The sequence below is a fragment of the Stegodyphus dumicola genome, chromosome 7 (assembly GCF_044657685.1).
Source record: "Stegodyphus dumicola isolate Sdum_Otavi_A_Nest chromosome 7, ASM4465768v1".
Lineage (NCBI taxonomy): Eukaryota > Metazoa > Arthropoda > Arachnida > Araneae > Eresidae > Stegodyphus > Stegodyphus dumicola.
The window spans coordinates 17319048-17346162 of NC_140774.1; the positions used below are offsets into that span (position 1 = coordinate 17319048).

Below are 27115 nucleotides of genomic sequence, written 5' to 3' on the forward strand. Positions count from 1 at the left end.
TTATTTACTTATGAAAACAATTTTTGTCTCTTTGCTTTCCACGCAAGATTCTTTTTTGAATAAGTGTAGAGCTGCACAAATTCTCTATAATATCAGTATACTCAAATATATTCGCCATAGTTAAGATGGCATTTATTTCGCTGAATAATCAAGCTTTGCGTTCTTTTCTCATGAAACAAATTGTGCTAAGGTCTGAAATTCTATTTTAAGATGATGCCCTAGACGGTATTATGGTTAGGTGAGCCTACTGCGATACCGAAAGGCATGGGTTCGAATCCCGGAGAAGGCATGGATATGTGTAAATGCACAGCGCCTTTGCATCATGAGGGCACTCTAAATACACGGCGATCCAAAAGTTTTCTCGAAAGGTTGGGGGTAGGCGAATAGTGGGTGGGTGACCCTCGGACTCCCTTCCCCAGGTGTGCTCCTCCATAAAAATTGGAAGTCGTACTGTGACCTGCATGGTGCCGAAGTCTCTTGCCAAAGACAGGCGCAATATTGCTCTCGTTCCACGATGAATTTGTGGCCTTGCTGTAATGTTACCATCAGACAAGTGAGATAAATTACAACACAACACTTATGATTATCTGACTCAGAGTGGATTTCATAAGATAAGTATTTCATAAGATAAGTATTTCACAAGATAGATTTCATAAGATAAATATTTCATTGGTAACCAAAACAACTGCATCAGAGCAACTTCTGTCAGTTTAGCGGTACACAAAAATTCTTACAATTCCTTAAGTTCTTAATAAAGAATTATCAAAGTATACGGCTATATCTCTGCTTCACAGAGATTCAGGATCTGGATCTTTCCTAGATATTTTCTGGATCGTAGTTATCCAAGACAACATGTCCTGTGTTTGTATCCAGATGATTGTGTTACACATATACTGTAGTGAATTAGCTGCTCGGAGCAAGCAGATTAGCCTAAATGTACTAATAAAATTGAATTGAAACTACTTACCTAATTACAAGATCAAACATATACGACGTTTCTGCATTGTTCCAAGTTATTCAAGGGTTTCGTACGTAGCCGCAGACCATGGAAAAAGTATACCTAGGAAAAATCTAACCTTATATGCAAAAATTAGAGAAAGTTTATGTCTCTATTTCATAACCGACGTAAAGTTTCCGGGCCAAGTCGAGTTAAGTGTTTGGGACACTAACCGGCTCCGCCATTAAGATAAGGCACTACCGGGCTTGAAATCATTCCGATCGTTGCGCTAGTAATCAAGGCGGTTAGGCCGCCTGTTACTGCTTTGAGTGGACATACTGTCCTTTATTATATACAAAACATTTAACAAAACACATTTACATTACTACATCTAGATTAATTAAAGAATAAAAGCTATCAACTATATCTGTTGTTGACTTTTAAATATTACAATAAGAATTAGAATATATACATTTGATTGAAGGTCACATGTCTGGAGCAGGTTTGAGGAGCTGACTCATCTAGTCCTCGATGATGATGTCAGGTCTTGAATTTACTTCCGTCATGATCTTGGTGATGCCTTTGACCAGGTAGTAGTCGTTGACTAGGGTGGACAAAGGAATGTCCCTGACGTTGTTAGGAAAGTGTCTTGCTCGGAGATCGTCTAACAGCTGGCAGTCGAAGATGTAATGAAACGCGTCCGCTTGATGTCCTGGGGTGCCCCAGGCGCAATTGGCTTGACGATTCAAGAACCTTCGATAGTAAGCTGGGAATTTCCCGTGGTTGGTCAGTGCCTGGGATAGATGGTGATCAGATCTTAATCTCTTGTAGCTGACTTTGTCAAAGAATTGGAAACTGTGCCGTCCTTTGTCTTCTTCTTCCCAGCGTTCTTGCCAGACCGTGAGGAGGTAGTTGTCAATCAGCTTTTTCGCTGTTATGATAGAGATCGAAATGCTAGAGTCTACTTCTAACCGATTTGCTGCCTCTTTAGCAAGAGTATCAGCTGTCTCATTTCCTCTAAGTCCTGTATGACCGCGGACCCAGTTGATGTTTATTACGTGATCGGAATTTAGGGTATGTAGTACTTCTTTCAGGGAGGCTATGTGCTCCGCCACTTTGCCTCTTTTGTTTAGTGCTTGGAGAGCACTCATGCTGTCCGTATAGAATTTAATTTGAAGAGTTGATGGCTGATTTCCTGCCCATAGTGCCGCTTGTCGCAAGGCGTATGACTCAGCTTGAAAGACTGTAGCCGTGTCTGGGAGTCTATAGCACTCTGTGTGGATGATCTTATTGTCGAGGAAGGCAGCGAAGGCCGCTCCTATTTGGTTATTGATGCCTGAGCCATCTGTGAATATTTCTAAGTGCGATCCATCCGGTTGCTCTTTTCGCCAGACTATGTTTCTTATTTCTGCTGGGTGCTTTGTGGCCTCATTTCTATATCTTTCTATAGTCTGAGATTGTACTATTGTGGTACCATCCAATGACGCGTCTTCCTGGTAGTGTTGGAGTCTGTATTGGAGCTTTTCTTTCTGGGCTTTGAGATCTAATGGCAGGACTCCTGCCAAGACTTGTAATGCCGCTGTCGAGGTTGTGGTAAATGCCGCTGTTATTTTAAGCAAGGCGATTCGTTGGATCTGTGCCAGCTTGGTCTGGACACGGACGGTGTTCGTCATCCAGACTGGGCTTCCATATAAAATCATGCGTTCTACTGCTCGTAGATAAAGGTCTTTAAGTAATCTTCCTTTGAGTTGCCATTTCACACTCATCATTCTATTGAGGCTATTCATTATTTTATTCGTGTTGTCTCTTACTGCTGTTAGGTGGGGGACCCACGTAAGTTTCTTATCTAGGACAAAGCCTAGATACTTCATCGTGTCTTGTCTTCGTAGGGGAACTCCATTCCATTTGATTCGTGGTGGGTTAGAGTCAATCTTTGAGCCCTTGGGAAATACAATCATTTGGGTTTTAGGGATACTGAATTTTAATTTGTATTTTTCGCTCCAGTTGGTTAGCTTGGTAAGGGCCATAGCTGCATTTCTTTCTATTATTGTTCTATTGCTTCCGGCGATGATTAGTATAAAATCATCAGCGTAGGCTTGGATGCTTGCAGTGCCCTCAAAGTCTATTTGAAGGGCGGTGTCTGCCATTATATTCCAGAGGACCGGACCTATGTTTGATCCTTGCGGTGCTCCTTTCTGGTAATTCTTTCTTATATTGACCCCGTCTCTGATATAGGTGACGTGTCTATTCGATAGGTAGTTGTCTATAATTCGGTAGAGATTTTGCGGGCATCTTAGTTCTTTTAGTATGGTCTTCAACCCCGGCCACCATAGCTGGTTGAATGCCGAAGCAACATCCAGCGAGATGACGCAGGTGTGTAGGTTGTTCTCTTTGTTTCTAAGTATTGTCTTCTGCAATTGGTCGACTGCGTCCACCGTGCTTCGGCCTTGTCTGAACCCGAATTGATTTTCATTTAGTAGTTTATTGTGCTCGAGATGGTAGGTGAGCCGTTGCGTAATTAGCTTGTCTAGGACTTCGCCCCAGGCAGCGAGTAGGCATATCGGCCTGTAAGCGTTGGTTTTCGTCTTATCCTTCCCTTCTTTGGGGAAGAGCATGAGTTCTGCGTTCTTCCATTCGGTCGGGAAGTATCCTCTGTGAAGGCAGTTATTTAATAGGTCTTGGAAGCCTACTTCATTTGCTAGGCGTAGTTCTTCTACTGCACCTATGGTTAAATTATCTAAACCTGGGGCTTTCTTTTTCTTGACCGCTGCCATAGTGGCTCTGATTTCGGCTATCGAGAAGGGGAGGTCGTCATCTGTTTCTGGCGGGATTATTGAATCCTGTCTTATCGCTTTGTGAGTCTCATTGTCTTCTGTTAAATTGTCCTGCGGGAAGTGATAGGAAATTATTTCCGTAATTGCTTCTTCCAGATTGGTCGTGAAGGAGCCATCTTCTCGTTCTATTCGGCTTATTTTGAGGGGACCTGTTCTCTTGCCTCTAGCAATTTCGAAAAATGTGCCAAACGGCGTATTCATCGTTATTTGTTCCCAGAAATCGTCCCAGTATTGTCTTTTTGTGCGGTAGATTAGTTTTTTGTACCGCGCCGCGTATATTTTATATTTCTGCCTATAGTAGGCTCTGTCTTCGCTAGGCGCTCTTTGGAATCGTTTTCTTAGCGCTCTGACTAGTTTTCTTAGTTGGTGAATATCTTCCGTCCACCATGGGGTGTATCTTGCCCTTTCTTGTTCGTTCATATGTATCTTGCAACAATTTCGTGGCTTGAGCGATGTGCTTGTCTATGTCTGCGTTACATGTTATCTTATTTGGTTGATAACTTTGGAAAATCTTTTGTCTGAATTCTAGCCAGTCTGTGCGCTCTACGTGTATTCTTAGGCTCTTTTTGATATCCTGAGGACCGATACATACCTCAAAGAGGATATTGTTGTGGTCGCTTCCGTTCTCGCTGTCGTCTATTCTCCAGTTCGAGATTTGGAAATTTTCATTTCTTTGCTTATGCAAGGTGAGGTCAACCCAGGAGTTGCCTCTCGCTCCTGCGAATGTTGGGATGGTCTTATCGACTGTGCATCCCGTGGCTGCGAGAAATTCGCAAACCTTTATGCCTCTGGGATCTGCGTGTGAGGGGCTCCATATAGGATGCTTTGCATTAAAGTCCCCACATATGATTGCTGTCAGGTCGCTCTCCATAATTAATTTTTGGAGTGTGGTGAGGAGTCCATCCAATTCTTGGGAAGGTGGACCATAGGCCGATACGATCAGAAACGGGTTTGCGGTTTCTATTCGTATAGCTACCGCTAATGGGTCGCTATATATCTCGCAAACTGGTAGTTTAGTGTTTGTCACTATGATTGCTATTTTTGCATTCTTTGCGTTGTGGTATCTTCTGTAGACTGATGGGAGACCGTACATTTTATCTTTGACTAAGTACGGCTCCTGTACGCATGCTATTTTGAATCTCGTGTTATCCGCTAAATTAATCTTTAGATTCTCTGTAGCACTCCGAGAGTGCTGTAAGTTAATTTGTATTATATCACAGTCCATAGTTTGTTCGGCTTATTTGTCTGTTTAGTTCTCTTATATAGCATGGGCACTTTGAGCTTCGAGCATCGTGAGTGGGACTATAACCCGCATTAAATTTTTTGTTTGCTAGTAGACAGTTAACACATTGTCTTTCTTTTTGACTGCATTCTTTTATTTCGTGTTCTTGTTCTCCGCAGCCTGCGCAGACTCGCTGGCTTGTGCAGATTTTAGCACTGTGATTAAATCCCAGGCACTTTGTGCATCGGGAAATTTTAAGATATTCTTTTACACTATGGCGAGACCATTTCATGTTCAGTTTTGGGTTGTTTTGTAGCCTATTGAATGTGGCCGGGTCGACTGAGAGAACCCAGTGTTGGCCGTGTTTTGAGTTCATTGAGAAAAGTGCTTCTATTTCTGCCTCATCGAATCCGTCATTTTGTTTCTTTATAAGTTTACTTATGGTATTTTTTTCTATGTCTTTATGTACATTATAGACTATGACACGCGGGTTTCGCTTTGTCGGTAGTTTTGTTTCCATCATATTTTTGGTTTTACTGTTCTCTTTTATAGCTTCATCTAGAATGGCGAGATCATCTTGTTTCGCGACTTCTATTAAAATTCCTCCTTTTCCTATCTTTTTAACATTTTTAACTCCTATCTTTAATTTTGTAGTTCACTAATTTAGTTTTTAGCTCCTCTGAGGTACACTCCGTGTCTTGTTTGGGATACACTAATAGGACGTGTTCTTGGGCATCATCTCTTTTTCTGGATATGGGTCGTCTGGACACTGGTCGGTTTCTTTTTGCCGATCTGGATCTGGATCTGACTGCGTCCGCGTAGGTCTTCTTCTCAGAAGCAACGAGTCCCTGGACGTAATCCTCAAGATGTTGTGTCTGCTCCACTTGGCCTTCTAGCTGTGCTATCCTCAAGTTCTGCTTTGTGACTAAGTTAAGAAGCCCTAAAAACTCATCTCTGATTTTGTGTGCAATCTTTTTGGAGACTGGCTCTTTGGCCAAAAGTCCCTCTAGGTTAATTAGGCAATTATGCGCCTCTTTCATCGTGGAGAGATTCGGAGAATCTTCCATTACTTTGTCTTCATGACCTGACTGTGAATCTGTCCTAACTGTTTGTGGAGCTGCTACTGACTGCAATCCGCTGTCAGGACCTTCTGGTCTGCTTAGTTCCGTGTTTGGATCCTTATCCGACTGCACTTCGCTGTCGGGACCTTCCGGTCTGTTTGAGTGATTCTCAGAGGGCCCTCCGGCTTCTCTTTTGGAATCTTTGGATCTCGTTTTTCCCGTCATCGTACCTTGTACTTGTACTTCGTACGAGGGGTGTAGGGATTGTGACCTAGCTCTAAGGGACTACCACATGAACCGTTAAGGGCCCAACTTACGTGGTAGCTGCTGTTCACAGAACCGGTACCCTGGGGTTCTCACCGGAACTGCTACTTAGCGGGTGGAGTTGCTTTAGACTCTCTTGCGAGGGAGCCCCCAGACCACGACAAGGTCCAACTCCACACGGGATGCGACCAGCAAATGACCGCTAGTTGACCACGTTTAAACTCAGATAGTACTGGACGGCACCCGACGTTCTTTCTGAGATGGATCAACTAACTCGCTCTGAATTTCACAAGGCTCTCGCGCATGCAAAAGACAAAAGACTACTGGTATGAATCGCATTCCCCCTGGGGGTAAGTCGAGTTAAGTAGGATTACAAGTTGAGTCGTCGTTAGAAGCTTGAAAGGTCGAATCGAAATAGCATAAGAATTTCACAGATGAAATAAATTTTGGCAAAGGCCATTAAAGTAGTTCTATCCTAGTGTCTCTAAACGTGTGCTTGGGCTCGCTCGCAGGCAACCCATATTACTGTTCTTGGAGATCGATGTCAGAATTTGTAAAAAGCGGCATTGGCCTGAATGTCTCATAAACATCCTAATCAACGTCATCTAGCTGCATCTTACTTTTTTAGTCAACACCCTGCAACCTGGTCGATTGCTCTTAATTGAAATTTAGTTCTTTCCTGGACTCTTATGGGTTTTTTTTTACCTTCAGCTTAAAATGGTGTTACGATTCTCAGGTCTTTTTCACATTCTATCTGATCTGAAATACCATTTTTACTTCGATCTTTCATTTCTCTGATGCCAAGCACTTAAACTGCCTTTCTCTTTTTTTTACTTCATTCAATCCACGACAATAGTTATAGCGTTCCGTTGCTGTTGTCTTGTCCATGAATTTCATGTAAGAATGGCTGACAGAATTTTAAGGAGGTTGGAATTCTTCTATTTCCACCCCAATTTTGACGGAAAGCAGCTCGGGGGTATGATGCCTGTCCCACCCTACCGTCTGGGTGGCATAAGATTCCATTATTAATAACTATAATATTATTTTATTATTAATCACTGCATGAAGTGAAATTGAAATTCGATAATTCTGCAGAATTTATCAAAAAAATAAATAATTAAATAATGCAATAAATTGAATAAACTGTAATTTAACTGAATATTTCAGTGCACTTGAAAACGATGATGTTGCCAAATCAAGATGAATTTACTTCAATGTTTATTACAAATCTACGAAACGAACACGTACAAATATTGCGCGCATTCCTGGACACATCTGTGAACTTCCAAGGTAGGTTTTCGAAGGATAGTTTCTGTCTGTGTATCTGCTATTGCTACGAATGAACAGGACACGCAATATTTCGCTTTGCACGACTGCGTGCAAACATGGCGCCCTCCCTCGAGACCTGTAAGCTTCCAAGATAGACGTTTCCGATGCTATTTGTATTTGAATATATCAGCGGCTTAGAAAACTATGATATTAGCAAGCTATGTATACTACAAATGTGTATTACACATACGCAATAAATGTTTGTTTTCTTAAATGGGATTGAAAAGTAACTTTTTTTTTTTTTTTTTTTAAATTAAGATGAAATTTCTCAGCTTCGGGCAACCTTTATCAGACTTCTAGTCATGATGTTCGTTTTTGCTAAAAAATTTGAAACTAAAATTGCAAACAGATGTTCATGTGTGCACAAATAGACGATAAAAAAACTGAAATCTGAATTTCGAATGGAACACAAAGAAACTTCTTAGATTTGTAGCCGAAAGGATCTTTGTAGAATACTACAAAGGAACTACTAGCTACACAAAGAAACTTTGCAGCCGTCCAATCGGTGTAGTAGTTAGCGTCGCTGACTGCCGCGCCGAACGGCCCAGGTTCGAATCCCGGGAACGCATGGATGTTTAAAAAATGTATAGTGTTGGGGCGGAATGGAGGCAGTCTAAATATGCGAGTCGAAAGTCCTCTAGTATGGTTTGGTGGAAGGGAAGATGGGTGGGATATCCTCAGACTCGTCCCCCCCGGGGTGCTATCCATCAACTTTGTGGGCCGAACTGACCTAAATCGCACTGCCACCTGTAAGGTGTTCAAGGCTGTTGTCGACGACAGGCGTAAACTAGAGCTCCTTGCCACGAAGTATTTTGTGGGCTTGGGCTGATGTGACGGTCAAACAGTGAGCATAAGTAATAACAATAACAGATGTTTTACAAAAATCGCACAACGCAATGGCGAACAAAGCCTATAGTGGCACCGCCCAGAGTGGTTAAAGACTCTGACTGCTGTATCGAAGTGTCCGGGTTGGAGTCCTGTAGAAGCCATGGATGCAAATTGTCTGTCCCTTTATAGGAGGCAATGGTGGCCGCTTGTTAGGTGCCTTTATAATAAAATGACCACCACTTCTGGCCTTAGCAGTGCCCAAAGCCTTTTAAAATAAAGGCCTACAGTGGCAACCCGAAACAGAAAATTTTATCTCTAATCAGAGCAGGTGAAACCAGGTAAAAACAAATACGATGCATATGCTGTGTATTAACACGGATGGTCTTCTCAACTTGGGTAGGAAAATACACGGGACGGTTTTCATACCTTCAAAAGCCTAAACTTCCCTGCTGATCAATAAAATGAGCGACGTTGAAGAAACAATAAGACTTTGCTATAACGGATTCCGTTCACAGGTACTTGGAGTCCTCCACATCCACACCATGTGAGGCTGAACCCATGTTATAAATACCAACTTATCATAACGAATTTTTTTATCCTAAATTACTTATATTCATGAAATATGTTGAAAGAATAAAATTGAATTCTTCAATCCTCAGTTTATTCGATTAAGTATTGGTTTGGTTTATTTGCACTGCGAAACACTCGAAGGTTACCTGTCTAAAGGTAGGAATACCTTCGTTATTACTGATAAATTTTTATAAGTTTATCAGTAATAACGATGAAACTTATCAGTAATAACTGTTTACTTAAGAAACTTATCAGTAATAAAGTTTATCAGTAATAACTGAGGACTTTTATAAGAGAAACTAGCTCGTATACATGTAACACATTGGGGAAGCCACGAAAACGTCCATGTAGCCAGCCCGTTCGTGGGATTCAAAGTTCAAGCATTAAATACTGCATTTGGTTAACTTGGTCCGTCATGCATTTTTGTTAATGTACTCCTCCTTGCATAAAAAAAAAAAAAAAAAAAAAAAAAAAAAAAAAAAAAAAAGCGGGGGACATTTCTGCATCTCCTGTTCTTCTGGATGAGTTGACGAAATTTAATTTGCGTTTTATGTGTCTCGAAAGCGCTACTTGAGATATATATTAGACTCATGTTTAGCATTGTTCTAACATAGGTATTCTGACACAAAATCCGACTTTTTTTTAAATACCTATTTTTTTCGTATTTCGATTCCAAGACTCAAATTATACCAAAGCGACAAGTTTTGTAAAAATCCCATATGCAGTTTTTAAAAAGTTAGCTCTAAACATTTTAGATCCTCAATATTAATTGAATTTAGAATACATTTATTAGTATCTCTTTTTTTATTAAACTTACTGGATTCCTTCTTTCACAATTCGAAATTTAAGTTCAATCCAAATAAAATTCCTAGATATTTTCTGATTTACTTTAAAATTTGTATTTTTTAGTAATTTTTATTTTATAAAGTTTTCAAAATCAAATTATGAACCATAAAATTTTTAACGCTGCCTTAAAGTAGATGTGTTTCTGGGCATAACTGCAAATAATTGAGGTTTTTTATTCAAAATTTCCAAAGATATACGTGAATTTATATATTGGCGAGCTTTGAAATTTGGCATATTTATTATAATCGATAATACCGCCCAAATGGGCTTTACGCGCTTTGTTAGTAGTTTGTTTGAAAGAATGAACGATTCACCATTTTTTCCGCTCGTGCACAGTGAAAAAAAGGGAAATGAAAATTGGTTACTATAAATTAAGAATATCACCGAATGAATTATTCTTGGCGCAAACTGTAAAACGTGCGTTAAGATAAATTTTTTGAATTTCTCGGTAAGCTTCTCATCATATTTTATAAAATTTAATATTTGGGCATAAACTGAGTCGTAGAATGGAAAGAAGAAAAAAAAATCAATATGTCATTCCGATAAAGTACGGTTTTGCGTCCGTATACCTATGTTAGAACAGCGCTATATATAAATCCTAAATCGAGCTTTAATGACATGAAATACGCAAGTTGAATTTCGTCAATCGGTCCAATAGAACGGGAGATATAGAACGGTCTTTTTTTTTTTTTTTTTTTTTTTTTTTTTTTTTTTTTTTTTTCCTGTTGTTGTTATTGTTGATGTGAAGAGTGTACAAGTTCACATCAAACAATTCTAATTTTGAAGAGATTTTATCATCTAATCCAATCGATACATCACATAAACATGTTGAAAAAAAACTGAAAATTCACGTTACTAATTCAAGTTGTTTAGTGAAAGTATTTAAGTTAATAAGTGCGCAACGAGAACTCTCTTTTTTGGGGGGGTGGGGGCCTTTTGACGATTTTCTAACCTCTCGCCTAATACAGAGGCTGTTCGCACATTTTTTAGACGATTTTGGTAAGCGGTAATAAAAAATCATTTGCTGCAAAAGAGTAATTGCAATTGTACTATGTTTTTAAAAGTCAAAATTATCGTCTGTGGCCTTGAAAGTTTTGTTTTTATTCAAAATAGCAAATTTAACAAAGCAGCCGTTCGAAGGCTACATTTACGCTCTTTCCGAATAGAAATATGCATACTCCGTTATCCAAAAACGATGAGAGAGTCATGGTTTTGTGATATCTAAAGCGCCGATAGGTAACATCATCAACAAGAAAGGAAACAAACGTCAAATTGGAGCCTCAAGTGGGACAAAATTCCAAACAAGTATCCAAGGAAAAAGCGGACATCTTCGACTATTACAAAGGTACGTTGTTTAATGTTAAAAAAAAAAAATCCCCCTAGTCAAAGGACAGTTAAAAAATCCTTAAAATGCTTGGTGTCTACTGTAAACAAAATGATAAACGTTGATTTAAATCTTAAAAATGCGTAAAAACGCAATGTGCATCGTCTTCTTCCAAAGCATATCGCTTAACGCAGGACACGCTGCAGAATTCTATATGAGAAACACTTATCCAAAGAAAAATGGAAAACAATTGTCAAAATAGATGAAGCATGGGTGTATTTAAATGATTTTAACAAAAAAAGAGCCATTTATTATCATAAAAGGGGAGAAAAAAATTTAAGTACATGGTTCAAAGAATCGAAAGAAAGTTTTTCTAAAGTATTCATGATTGTTGCTGGTTTTTCTTATAATGGCAAGTTAAAAATAAATGCAGTGCAAAAAAAATGTCAAGATTAACTCCAAATACTATCAGGAACATATTTTATCGCCAATTTTTCTGAATGAAATACCATCGCTTTACCCATAGTGAGACTCCATCAGGACAAAGCTAGCAGTCACACATCAAAATCCACTGTAAATTTCCTAAAAGAATGGGACAAAAAACTGGTATCAAGGCCATACCCTTCACTGATATCGCTACTAAATCTCCCGATGTGTCACCTATGGATTTTTGTGCTTTGGGACTTTTAAAAACTGCATTATCCAAACGTTGTCCCAAAACCCTAACAGGACTCTGAAAAGCTGTTCGGGAGGAATCTTATGCCACTTCAAAAGGCATTATTATCCTGGAAATTGCGGTGTCGAAAGATAGTTCAGAATAAGGAATGTCAAATAGAACATTTAAAATACAAGAATTTTATGTAATTTAGTTTTGTGAATACAATATACATCGTCTAAAAAATGTGTGAACAGCATCTGTACCGGAGGTGTGGGTTCCGTCTATGTAGTGGTAGTAACAGAAGATAGCGGAACACGTAATTGTAATAGAACCAGAAGCTTAAACAGAAACTGGTCTTGAAAAATGACTCAGCTTAATGGGTCCGCAATAAAGAATGTATATGTGCATTGATATAAAAGTTGCTTATGTAAAGAAATCGTGTCAATATCTCAAATACCTCTTCAGTGCGAGACTCAGAGCTTTCCACCCTTCCTTCGTATATCAGATTATGAAGGCAAAGACTTACACGTTCATTTTATGTGAACTTTATTCCTTTATTCACAGTTACTCTCCTTCTTTTACTTAATTAAGATTGATTTTAATCTCGAAATGTTAGATGTCATTAGAGAAATACGTAACTGTTCGAAATTAAAATAAATATAACATAGTTAATAACGCAGGTTCGATGTTTGATTATCTTGTTTAGCGCTCCGAATTTCCGCTTACCAGACAACTCTCGAGTACCCATTATCATGGTCGGACCTGGCACGGGCATAGCGCCTTTCAGAAGTTTCTGGCAGCAAAGATGGTTACACGTGAAAGCAGCACGAAAAGGTAAGTATCCTCAGTCAAGATTTTTGTTGATCATTTTATTCTGTCGATTGAACCATTTATATTATTATAAATTTTGTACGTATGTAAATAATTTTAGCGAAATTATATGTAAATTGTAGCATTTCTAGTATAGTGTAACTTGAAAGAATGCTTCAGAATGCTAAGCATCGCCAGAAAAATAAGGTTACAGGTAAGTCCATTTAACATTGAGATAAATGGCTATGGCGAGAGCGCCAAGCTGGTGATGGTTTGGGTGATTATTTTTTGTTGCCGAATTTGGCAACAAATCGCCAAGTTTTTTTACCATTTGGCGATATTCTGGTCCGATTCCTGTGTAACTGTACTTGTATCCGGACCTATGTTGTAACTGTAACTGTGTATGCCTTCCAGCCTTTTGAAGAAATCAAAGGAAATTTTTCAGCGAACGGGGGGAAATTGTATAAGCCCGGACAGGGCATCAGTTTTCAGCTGAACTTAAAATATTGAGAAATTACCGTGCGATCCTATGCATTTGGATGATCTTTGCATTGCTTAGCGTTCAGCTGCTTTAGTAGTTTGAAGTAATAACTACTGATTGTGCTCTGTCATTCTGAGAAGACCTGTAGTACTTCTGTATAAATAATTCCAGAAGTCTAAAGTGTTTTCTTAAAATAAATTCCATCAAAATTTATCGTTTTTGTGTGCATTCAATCCATTACGAGCCCCTACGCACGTAGCAATACCCTTTCATTTTCTCCCTTTCTCTTGCATTTCAAAACGCATTTACCATGACATCGACTTATGAGTTAATTTTTAAATTATAAACTAATATATTTTTCCCACCCATGTTAGCATAGATGTTATTTACCAGTTCCAATGGGTCCACTTTTATTTGAGTGGCAATCAGCTTAGAGTGTCGGCCAGTGGATTCATTATATGTTTGATGATGGACTTACGCTTATCTTGTTGGTTCTTTCGGGTATGTTTATGGCATGAAAAGCAGTGAGATTGCACCTGCTAATAGCGTGTTAAAACTACGTCCAATTTTTATCTTCATCTTACATCTCCTTATAATAACTCTTCATCCACAGATCTATAATGCCAAAGTGGGCTCATGAGACCAAATCAGTTCAATGTTCAGATTCACTTCGTTGCTAATTTGAGTATTTTGTGACTTAAAGTGCACCCAAAAACGTATTCAGTATCGAATGTCTCCAAAGAAGGAGCGAAGAAAGTTTGCATTCATATCATTCCTATTCTTTTGCATTTAATTGTGGAGGATTCAAAAAAGGGCTGGATGTATTGAGGTTCTCATACTATAGATCAGGGTTGGCCAAACTTCATGTCAGTAAGAGCCGCACGATTGAATTCAAGAATGTTCGAGAGCCGCATCTAGAATTTCTAAAAGCCACAAGTTCATATTTACAACATTATAGAAATAGTGGAGGAGGTTTCAAATAGAAAGAAATCCCTGATAAATTTGTAAAAAGAGTCTAAACTAATTATTTATTTCCTTTTGGACACTGAATAGTTTTAGTTTAAGATATTTCATACATATAATTTATATGCATGAGCCTCACAAATTGCCTGCGAGAGCCGTATCAGGCTTGCGAGACGCACTTTGGCCACCCCTGCTATAGATCTTAGCGAACTGTAATCATGCATTTCGATTCACTTTACAAAGAAATGTTTTTCTGCTAGCTATTCGCCATGAAAATTACATTTTCTTGAAATATTTCTAATAATTTCTTCATTAACACACTTACTAGACTTTCTAATGAGCTTCTAAAATCAGTCTGACTGCACTGGATTACAAAGGATTACAAATAATACTTCTAATGACCCACCTTTTTTTTTCGTTCAGTGAACTGGCTTGAAAGCTCTTTTCATTGTTTTTTATCAATCAGATTTGTTTAGCATTATTTCGAAATTATATTATAAACAGAAAATTTCCCTATATTAAAAAATTAATCTATTTTTTCTTTAGATTTTCTATAACTCCGATGAAAAAAAAATTCAGTTTTCTGACGTCAGAAGAAATCATGGAATTTTTTAAGTAGTTCCTCAAGATTTATCTTTTCTGGGTTTAAAATTCATCTTTCAAGCATTTAAAACAAAAATCTGTCAAAATTTCTGCTTTATCTTAATGCTACCCCAGTTCCCCAATTTTTTTCTTACTTTAATTTCGTACTTAAAGTCGACATTTAAAACACATTATTTCTTTATAAGTTTTATTTAATTTTGTATATTATACCAGATTTAGAATGGCACTTGCTCAAAGAAAACAAAAACAAAAAATATTCAGTTTTATAGCAAGGGCTGAATTTTTATGACTGAATGTTTGAAAGTTTCCTACGATCAAATACTTTTTTGAGTCATTCTATATATGTAGACTTCCCACAATGTAGTCGGATGAAGAATTGACCCCAAAAAAATTATTATATAAGCTAGTTTCTCCTTCGCAAATTTTTCTCTTCAGCTCTTTCTCAGAGCCAGATTCTGAAAATTTTAAATTTATTCGTGTAATTTCTCTTCCTTAATGCGTTTAGAGAGCAATGTGTTAGGGAAAGAACTCTCCTATGTTTTAAAATGAATTCGTCCACGCAGCGGCTCTTTTCGTTTCACTAAAAAAGATAAATCCTCGGAAAAGAAGAAGAGAAGGTTATGCCTTCTGACTGTTGAACTTTATCCCAAGAAGAACCGACACATAAGAGCGAAGTGAACACAAACTGGCGTTCAGGGTATGCCAGTTTGTGTTTACTTCGCTTCACTTGGTTTTCATAACTCGGTCGCGCATTCATCTTCTCTAACTATTTCTAATCTATAAACAACAACCGAGGACTGTTTGGTTTATTTTTGCATCTAGCTTATATGACTAGACCGGGAATTGTTCTTGTTGTTGCTGATGCTCACTTGTCTGGCGTATAGTCAGCTCAAGCCCCCGAAATATCTCGTGGCAAGCAGCGCAAATTTATGCCTAACGTTGGCAACACCCGTGAGCACCTTACAGGTGACAGTGCAGTTTAGCTCAGTTCCGCCCCCGATTTTGACGGAGAGCACCCCGGGCGGACGAGTCCGAGGGTCTCCCACCCATCTTCCCTTCCGCCAAACCACACGAGAGGACTTTCAGCTCGCCGCATACTTAGAATGCCCCCATGCCGCACGCACACTATACGTTTACAAACATCCATGCTTTCTCCCTTTAGCACGGCAGTCAGCGACGGTAACCATTATACCTATTGGGCGGCAGTAAATGTTTTCAGCCATTCGCAAGATAATCCTACTGATTGTGCATGGTATGCTATTAAGCGAATCCTTCGCTGCCCTAAAGAAGTAGCTGAAGTGTTTTTTCCCCTTGTAGCGGGCCAAAGCCGTGCATAGACGTTGGCCACTACTAAGGTCGAAAGCGGTGTCCACTTTATTATGGAAGCATCTGCATCTAATAGGTAGTCCACCGTTTGGCTCCTATGAGGGGACGGACAAATTACATCCATGTCTACTCCTGAATTAGAATCCGGGCCCTACGGTATGGGAGTCAGAGTTACTTTCCGTATGGGCGTCAAATTAATGCATTCCAAGTGTAGTAAGATTTCTCATTTGTCTATGCACATAGATGCAAGTTGGGGGGGGGCAAATCGTAATAATATAAAATCAATTTCTGGCTATGTTATCACGTTAAATGTTTGTCTTTTACTATAATGCTGTAGAAAATAAAACTGTGTAGCTTTATCCTCAACGGCAGCAGAAATTACTTCCTTAGCGAAAGGTGTTCAAGATTTATTTAGGTTGACATCAATAGCTAGTGAAATCGTTGGTATTAATAGTATCACAGTGTTTGGGGATAATCTATCATGTAGTGCATATATAACGATAATAATTCAGGTAGGTTGCAACTTAAATATATTCATGAGTGTGTAAATGGACATATAAAAATTGAGTTAATCTGTTCAAATGCACGAATTGGGGACATGTTAACTAAATCTTTATCCATGTCTAAGCTGAATGAACACATTTACTTTTGCAATGGTTCAAAATTATCTTAATTTAGTTTCTGGATGTACGATTAAGGGCCGGTGTAGTGGATATAATGGCACACTCAGTAGTTTTTTCCATGCTAATAAATATTATTTCATGTTTTTAAGCTATACGTAAAGCATGCATGGCTCACCGCCAAGTCAGTGAAATTAACCAATACTGCCTGGTGGATTCAGCTGGCCAATGACCAAGCCAATTCACTCAGTGAATACTGACAGTGAACTGGCATGTCTAAATAAAGATGTAGTTAAGCTTAGAGGTTGAGAGAGTGTCTAGTTAAGATTCAGTTAAGTGAACGGCATAATATGTTGCAAATAAGCTTAGTAGATGGAATTGCTGTCGGTGGTTTCATTACGCCAAACCTTTTATGTTGAATTGTATCTTTTCCTATGACATATAAATAAACTTTCATTCTCTGTCCAACGGAACCACTGAGTTATTTATCTCACAACAGTTTCAATTGACATTTCGATTCTGTAAAGTGGCCCTACTCCCTCGAAACTTAACTGACATCCACATTCCAATGGACTAATATCCTTGAAACAGAAAAGATAAACTCGCCAAAGTGAAACAAAAATTTAACAAAGCAACAACATTCTAGTTGGCATAGATTTAGTCAAGATCCCGATCGATTTCGAGGGAAAACAAGTACAGGTCCCTCTTCATCAAAAGCAAAGAAATCTGCAAGCTTTAAAGATTTCTTTGTCCTGATGAAAAGGCACCTGTACCTGTTTGCTCTCGAAATCGATTGAGATCTTGACTAAACCTATGTTAAACACAAGGTTGTTCCTTTGCTAATTTTAAGACATATATCCTCTTTTATAAATTTTTTAATTCATAGTTTCTCAATAGAAAATGGTGAGAGAGCTTTTTCGCTTCATTTCTTCAAAGGGTGGTCGCAGGAGCTCTTCTGCTCTAGAACGTCGTTCTAAATAAACTGATTACACACCAACTTGCAGAATGTACAAACTTTACTTGTTATGCAGATGATGTATTGCTATTAATCAAGGAGAAGTCTCATGAAAAAAATAGAACTAAAATTCAAAGGAGTAGAGAGATTAATGGAAGACTGGATTAGAGAAAGAGGACTTGATTTTAATTAAAATAAGACAAATGTTTTGTTGTTCCATGGGAATGATACCCCCACCTCCAAATAAATTACAAGGGAAACAAAATTAAATTTATCAAAAAGATTAAAAAATATTAGAATTATAATTAATGAAGAATTAACTTTTTTAGATCACTTTATTGAAATACTGAACGTCATTCCTCCTATAATTATGCATGGTGACGAAGCGTGGGGGAAACCAGGACAGAGACTTCGAGACAAACCCAATGCAATCCAGAGATGTTGGCTGTTTGCAATCACCAAACCTTTCAGATCATTCCAACAGAGGCTTTCTGTATTTTGGCGAGCTTTCTCCCCCCCCCCAATCTTTTTAAGATGTAAATTTTATATCGAAAAACTTTTATTACGTACAAAGAGAACTGATATGAAGACCTAAGATGATTAGTTGGTAACCCCGTACGCCTTTCATAAATTTAATACATTATTAACACACCGCAAAGTTCGTCTGCTTTTTTGGAGTGTGCTGGTATTCAGAGAAATCGATATTTATGCTGATGGGTCGAGTATTGGAGAGAAAATTGGCTCCGCCTTTACCGTGTTTTATTACGGTAGAGAAATTGATTACAATAAGTATAAATTAGAAAGTTACAATTTAGCCTGTCAGGCGGAGCTAAATGCTGTTAAAAAGCATTCGAACGGATTAAAGAAACTATGAGAAGATACGAAATCAATATTTAATTTGATTCACGTTTCGTAATGCAGTCCCCCTCCATCCTGGACCAAGAAAATGAAGACATTAAAGCAATAAAATATATGTACATCGAAATTATTTAATATGCACAATATTAAACTGAATAGGGTTCAAGTGCACATAGGCTAGGCAGGAAGGACCAAAGAAGCGGATTTGCAGAATAGATTTGACCAGGGCTCGAAGAGGAAGGTAATCAGAATGATGAGAGATCATTTATACAAGACCTGAAAAATTCAATGGAATTCTTCAAGGGAAATGAAAAATTACATCGAACGGTTTAAAATACAGGGTAGACTCAAAAAGTTTCATGACCCTTATCAATGAGCTTCCACGTGTGCCCCCTTCGTCGCACGGAGAATATCAAATCGATATTCAATTTCACGCCAGGTACCGGCAAGCATGTCGGCATCCAAAGAGACTATTGCGGTTCTAATTCTGGCTTTTAGGTCATCAATGTTCGACACTCTTCTCCTGTAAACGTTGTCCTTTACCAATCCCCAAAGGAAAAAGTCCACAACATTGCAATAGTTGCCAAAAACAAAAGAGAAAAAAATGCAATTAATAAGCAGACGATATTTAGAAAAGTACAGATATTTAGACTGGAAAATGAAATTATCTCAAATTAACCACACGCACAGATGATATTTACAAAAGTAAAGATATTCAAACCTGAAAAGGAAATATATAAGTTATTCCATCAATAAATGCCATAAGTTTGTTTATATCTTCATTATTTTATGAGTTATTAAACATCAAAATGGGTCTGAGACTTTATAAACACCCTGTAAATCAAAATCAAATATAGTTCAGACAACAATTTAAATAAAATTTTCTTATAAATAAAATTTTATTATTTTTTTAAGTTGATGCGTTTCTTCCTTTTTCTTTTGTTTTTCTTAGCATAAGCGTTTTCTTTAGTTAGTTAATTATCTTTAGTTTATAAGGTATTTCTCCCGCCTTCTTAGCATGGCTTCGTGGTGTGGTGGTCAGCACGCTCGACGCGTATTCGAGAGGTCCGTGGTTCGAATCCCAGCGAGGGCATTGCTCATTTTCCATCTTACCTGCTTCCAAAAAAATCCTGTTGTCTCTGCAAGTTCTGTACTTTGCTTTTGTGTTGTTTTTTACCGATGAGATTTTCATCTGAGGTCTGATTTCTCTGAGCGTTTTCTATGATCTAAGACTTGAAGACTAGAAGGGTCGGGCGCGTACCGCCCTAGTTCTGCATTCGATTTACTACTAATTAAAGTATAATTAATTCTAAATAATATATAGATCATGTTTTGGGATACAACCGGGATTTCTGGAAACCATCGTTTATTTATTGTTGAATGAGCTTGTCTCGATTAGTTATGTAGCCAGTTTATGCCGGCTGAGAAAACTGTATCTTTGCCTATATCTTTGTGATAACTTTATGACACAATCATTTTCTTCATTTTGTATTTTTAATTTTTCCTAAGTCTGGTCCCGATGCTACCTTTAATTTCGAGACACCGAATTTTCAAGACTTTTTCTTCGCAAATTCCATGCTGCGTGTCTGTAAGGCTTAAATTCATATGATGTGATTTGATGCTGAACACATGCATAGATTTAACCATATTCAAGTATTTGATCAATCCACAAGTGGCAGAGCGGTGTAATAGCTGAACACTGGTAGTTCGACCTGAATTCTATTCCAGGCAAAAAGACAGACTGCATGGCTGTTTCTGTGTTTTTCCCCGTGTACGAGGTGAGTACGAGCTCGTTTTTCTTAGAAAGTCCTCCATGAAACCTTCCCATCTGTTAAGAAGATAGACCTCGCATGCTTTGCCATAATCAAATAAATCAAGCCAAACCACCAAGTATTCGAGCACCATCATACTTAAAAAAAAAATCGGATGTAATGGGGGTAGAATATATTTTAAATAACTGAAACTCATATCACCGTTTCTATAATAAGAATAGCAATAAAGCACGTCCATATTATAAAAAAGGTACACTAGTGAAATAAATTTAACCACATATTAAGACAAAAAGAGAAAAATATTTTAAACTGCCTTGATTTAATAATATTTGGCGTAACTTTTTGCGAGGTTCGGTTTAACACACGGTACTTAACTACATGAGCTTAATCAAACGCTACAAGTCTCAGATCTCGCTCGCTCTATTAAACTCTAGAAAACACATTGCCTCAATTTGAAGGCCAGCAATGCACAGCTCAGTGCTGCTGTTGTTGCTAATGCTCACTTGTCTGACCTTGTCTGCCCAAGCCCACAAAATTCCTCGTAACAAGTTTACGCATGCCGTTGGTGACAGTGCGATTTAGCTCAATTCCGTCCCCCCCCCCCAATTTTGATGCAGGACACCCCGGGTAGACGAATCCGAGGGTCTACCACCAACTTCTCGAGAGGTCTTTCAGCTCGCCGCATATTTAGAGTGCCCCCATGCTGCACGGACATTATACATTTAAAAACATCCATGTCTTCTCCTGGATTCGAACTCGGGACCTTCCGCACAGCAGTCAGAGACGCTAACCCCTATACCGTTTGGGAGGCGCTCAATGTCATTGAATCACAAAGTAAATATATCATAATGATATATACATTGGCTACCCCGCTTCCAAAATGCTAGTTAAATTCGCTGTTTAAACTTAACTTAATTTGCATTCTGTTGCAAATGGACGGAAAAATAAAAAAGCAAAAAATAATTACCATAAGTTATAGATCTGTCATTTGAATGCTTGGTTATTGACTCCTCTAACGATGTAAAATTTAATAGATACTACTTCCGTACTTCAAAGCTTTCTTGGAAATGGAACTCGATAGTCTTCTTTTTAAATACATTCCTTCAAATTATAAAAGTTTTTAACACCATCAAACTCAATTCTTGTTGTAATGTAGATTTTTTAATAAACTAGTGGAATTCAATAGATAGATTTATCTCCCATGGAAATTCCAACTGCATTCTTATACAGAGGGAAATCCTATATATTAGTTGCAGAAATGTTGTACAGTCATTTAGAATTTTTTTCGAAGTCAGAAAACTGAAGAAATCTGCAATGCCCACGTTGAGATTCGAACTCAGACCTCCCGAATACGCGTCGAGTGTGCTTTCAGTTACACCACGAAGGCATGCGGAACGAAGCGAGAAAATATCTTATAATTTTAGTTTAATTAATTGCTTTCACTATTGTTGAAAAATTTATCTAAAAAAGAAATGCAGTTTACAATTTTTTCTTTTCACTAATTCATTCAATAGTTACCTTCCTATCTTGCAAACATTTTCTGAACTTTCATTTTAACTCGTATATTGAGACAAACTGATGATTGTTATGAGAGTGGTGCCATACCATATAATAATAATAACTCGTTGTAAAAATACAGATTTAATTTCTGTTTATATTGAAAAAGAAATTTATTAAAGATTATCATCTCCAGTATTCTTCTGTAATCTACCTTCCTTCTCTTCCTTGTGTTCTATTTCAAATGCTGTTTTATTTTTATCTTGTTTCGGTATATACGTAGCCTTGCTTTTAGACATTTAGTTTAGCCCTGCTTATTAGTTATTGCTAGTATTTAGATACTTCAGTTTACACAACGTTTTGGTTTTCATTCAATCCGTCCTGCACACTCGTTATCAAACTGCATTAGATGAAACGTCTCTGTTACAGATTTACTGAAAAATAATGTTCATTTTAATAACCATTTGTAGTTTAGCTATCCTCTTACTTTCATACTTAAAGAAACTCTCAAACCTCAAAATTCTGTTTTGTTTCTTAGCTTCAAATTCTTGACGTCAGTGTTCATCTGATCAATTATGCATGATTTTATCAAACTTCGAAAAACTTTCTTGAAATTAAAGTCAGGCATATCTAAGCAGCTAAACATTTTTTTTTTTTTTTTTTTTTTTAAAGAAGAGTATAGTGAACTATATTACGGCATCATATCGATTAATTATATGCATTTCGTTAATCAGCCGTTAATTATATGCATTTATGTTAATCAACCAATCATCATATGCACCAGCAGCCATTTCTCGTTAATTATAATCTGGTTGCAAGTTTTTCTGCTTCTTCTCTTCATTATGATTGAGAGATTCTTGATTTAAAAGATTTGACAAATCCAAGAAGTTTTACTGGACTCGAACTGTGTTTAAATTGGAGAAAATTTAGGAGTCATTCCTCATGTGTATTAAGAGCATGCTGATTAATATTAGTTATGAACATTTTACGAGGTAATTCCTGAAGATCCCATCTAGATAGAAATGGTTACGGTAAGCAATGTAACTAGTACATATTTATCTGTGATTCATCAAATTAAACTTTAACTTTCCAAGTTTCTTGTCGCAAGTTACAGACACTTTATGTCAGATCCTTCTGTGAAACGATTCATGTACAGGGTGTTTCAGTAGAGCGGGATCAAACTTTCAGGAGAGACAGAGTATACCTAGACGATGGAAAATCACATAACAGTGCACGATCGGAAACGCTTTTCTGGCGCGATAGTCACGACACAATACTCAAGAAAGGAAGGAAAAGAACAGGGTGAGGAAATGTGTGTTATGTTTAGCACAGCTAAAATTTTGGGATGGCTTTGTCTGGTGTACCTGAATGCAAAGTATCTTCAACATTAGATCGACAGAGGTGGTCCATTGCATTGGCTAACAAGATGACCAGATCTCATTTGCATTGACTACTTTCTCTGAAGCTGTGTCAAGACACTGGAGTACGAAACCCAAGTTAAGAGTGCTAAGGAACTTGTTGCATGCAACGCGGCTGCTGCTGAGGAAGTATGAGATACGCTCAATACTTTCCAAAGCATCAAATCTTCTATAATGCAGATGTGAGGCCTACATCACGATCTGGGGTCGTAATTTCGAACACCTTCTTCGATGATTGGCATCTGTTTTTATCCTTATGTCTTTGTTTCTGCTGTACTAGGAATAAGAAGCAAGTTTCCACACCCTGTTCGTGTCCTTCCTTTCTTGTATTTTGTGTCGTCATTACCGCGACAAGAAAGTGTTTCCGATCATCCATTGCTATGTGATTTTCCATCATCTAGGTGTACTTTATCTATCATGAATGTTTGTAACCGCATGGCTGAAACACCCTGTATAGTCCAACGGAGCGAATCACAATGGGTTTCTCGTCTGGCCCTCAGACTGAATTCCACTCTTGCGACATTTTCTTTTATGGAACCCTGTTAAAGCTACTATTTTTGTGTTGCTATTGTCATTCCATATAGATGAACTCAAAATCCGTATCGCCCATGCCAAATACTTTAATCATATTTGATATTCTTCGATGTTTGTGGACTGAAAGACCATGGACTGGATATACTTAGCGCAACAAAAATATCTCACATACATTATATATTATGTGTAACAAAAAAGTTGGTTAATTTAAGTTTAACGTAATGTATAACAGATAAATGCATTCCTATTAAATTGTTTGCTATAATAATTTGTAACAGAATAGATTGTAGAAGAATGGTCCTCTATGATTTGAGCATTTCTCAGCGCTGAAAATATCAAATAGTCCCTGATAGCTATATCCGTTTACTATCGGGCACAGACAGATGCTGCTATCGGGAATTTCTGGAGACCATAGCGGCAGCTCCTTCCAGAGATGAATGATTTAAGAACGGATGAAGCATTAATCCTTATTGTAAGATTCATACAGCAAAAAATAATAAACTCATTCTTCAAAACTAAAATATTTAATGGCACGCCCCACAAAAAGCAACATACATTTATGATAAACGTACTGAACCCAACGTCTTAACCCGTCTTAACTATTGGATACTAAACGTCTTAACTATTGGATACTTAGTAAAGAGTGATCTTAACTAAAATATTTAATGGCACGCCCCACAAAAAGCAACATACATTTATGATAAACGTACTGAACCCAACGTCTTAACCCGTCTTAACTATTGGATACAATTTTTTATTCCATACCATCAAAGTAGAAAATTTTCTCGTCCCAACACCCCGAAGATTTCATAGCGATGCTAAATATCCCGGAACCTTTATGTAAGTGGATGCATATTCACCAAGAACCTTTCAGAGAGCGCCTCAGTATCTTGTTGAAGGTAGCATTCTTCGTGATATGAGCTTAACTTCAGAAGGATGCAGTATGCCTTGGTTTCTTCTTGTCGAGGCATCCTTTTGTCTTGGTGAGCAATGACAAATTTGCAAAACGGTGACGGCACCCTTTTGAAAATTTACTCTTTTGGTCATACCAGCCCCATTTACCCCTGCTGGTAAGTATAATCAAATGTTCCACAACCACACATAAGCGAAGATAAATTGGGATTTATCCTGAAAAAAAAATGGTCCCATTCTAAACTGCTTTTCGATTATTCAGAACCGAATGCCTATTCTGTCCAAAATGCACTTACTCATCTTATAATAAATGTGCATGGAAAACTTGAAGTTTAAGTTGAATGATCTCAACTGATTCAAACTAAAATTCCCGCCAGCTAATTTATTTGTATATTTAACAGACAAAGAAACAAAAAAGCAGTTTGGCAATATGACGTTATTGTTTGGCTGTCGTCATCAGAATGTTGAGTTGTACAGAGAAGAAACTCAAAAAATGAAGGAGTTGGGAGTTCTGACACATGTTCATACTGCCTATTCACGGGTCCCTGGTAAACCAAAAGTAAGAACTTATTCATATTGGTTTGGAGTTGCTATTATTATTGCTTTTTTAATGCTGCATTTTTTAAAGAAGTGTTAATGTACTTATTCGGTCAACAGAAATTACAGAAAAACAATGATACAAAAGAGATCAATTTTATGGCTGCCAGACGATTAGTTGTGTTTTCTACATCAAGTCAGGGTTCTTCGAAATTTGCAATCAGAGGCGTAGCTATGGTTTTCAGCGCCCTGGGGACAACTGAAGATTTTGCGCCCCTTTCTCTCTGTGCCAAGAATGAAAAACATTTCATTCTAACATCAATTTGGTGCCCCCTGAAAGCTGCGCCCGGGGACAAATGTCCCCCCTTGCCCCACCCTAGCTACGCCACTGTTCGCAAGTTAGAAAATTTGCAGAAAGTCGAAAAAATGCGGAAATGTGAGAATTTTAAAATAAACATTTTTTCTTAGAATTTATAATTATTGTTTAGCTTATACTAAGACAATGTACGTAAAATACAGAATTTTATTTCATGCGTCGATGTTTCCGTGACCTGCTTCTCGCCTTTCCTTTTATGTTTACGACAGGGTTCATCTCGCCGCAACATCAAATAAAAGTCAGCCATCGTCGATGAAGTTCATTTTTTTTTATACCTGCATTCCATTTCTTTGATGTCGTGATGATAGCTTTAATTGGAACAGAGCCCGAATCCGGTACTTCTTAGTTTTGGGGATAAATCATAATTCTAGCCGGAGCGCACCGGAGCCCTAAATAAGAAAGCTCCGGCATTTCTTTTATATAACTGAACAACAATTACAGCTTTCTTTGTATTCAGTATTCCTCGGAACTGCCTGTGTAATACTGGCGAATAAATTGTGTTTTGATTCTTCATCCAGTGTTACCGTCAATTACTCCAAATTCTCGAACCAGTAAAACGCAACGATATTTTATTTATTTAATGTTTAATTACACATTATTTATTGTTTTTATTTACGCATTTTCTTCATTGTTTCTAGCAGCTTTGTTATGAGTTCTGGCACCTCTAACTTTTGAAACAACGCCTTGTATGCTTTTGCGTAAAATAACGCTAATTTACAGCTGAAGTTTCATTCTGTAGTTGTAATACATTTTTCCTTTATTATACCGGAATTTAAATGATATACTCCCCACATTTAGATCTGTTTACATTTCTTTTGTCATTCATTTACAAATATTTAATTGTAAATGAAATTTCAATGTAATAGCTCAAAAGATTATTTTAGCTATCATAATGCAATGACATGCGTATACATATAAATGACTTAAAACAGTTTGTTTCTTATTGAAGGTAATAGATGGCAGCACGATCTAATAATCAAACTCGTTTAAATATAAAACGAGTTGTAGTACTTTGTTTCTTTCTGAACATAATAGATGGCAGCACTACCTAAAATATAGATCTAAATGCGAAATGCAAGAATAAATAAATATAACTCATTTGTGAAACACGCAGAAATTTTATTCGAGTTAACTTTCCAAGTCAAAAGTGCTGGAGTCTCAAGAAAAGCATTAAGAAAGATAAAACGAAATAAAATTAGTAAAAAAATAAATAGTGGATAATAAATTAAATAAAATGTAAATAAGAAAAAGATTAATAACAAATAGTTAAATAAAAAAAATAAAAAAATAAAAATCGGAAATCTCATTTCGGAGTCCGGCTAGAATCTGATTTTACACAAAGGTTAAGAACTAGTGGGCCGGGTTATGGCTGAATTAAATCCCTGTATTAGAAATATTAGATAAAATCCAGCTTTTCGATATAAAATTAACGAATATTAGCTGTTAAACTGTAAAATGGGCAAGCTTTTCTTGTTTATTCTTTAAACTTGTTCTTGTTACGTCTTTAAATTCAAAAAATATTTCATTGCGTTGAAATCTCTGATTCTTTTTATTTAAAGCTCTAGATTTCTGGGAAGATA

The 27115-nt window shown here is 37.5% G+C and overlaps 1 protein-coding gene across 1 annotated transcript in view; it reads left to right on the forward strand.

Moving 5' to 3' along the window:
- The window catches only part of Nos (Nitric oxide synthase), a 343349-nt gene that overhangs the window by 305632 nt on the left and 10602 nt on the right, over positions 1-27115 (forward strand). The window contains exons 23-24 of the mRNA XM_085819909.1: positions 12580-12707; positions 25024-25181. Coding sequence (XP_085676035.1) covers positions 12580-12707; positions 25024-25181 — 286 coding nt within the window. The remainder of the gene's footprint in view (positions 1-12579; positions 12708-25023; positions 25182-27115) is intronic.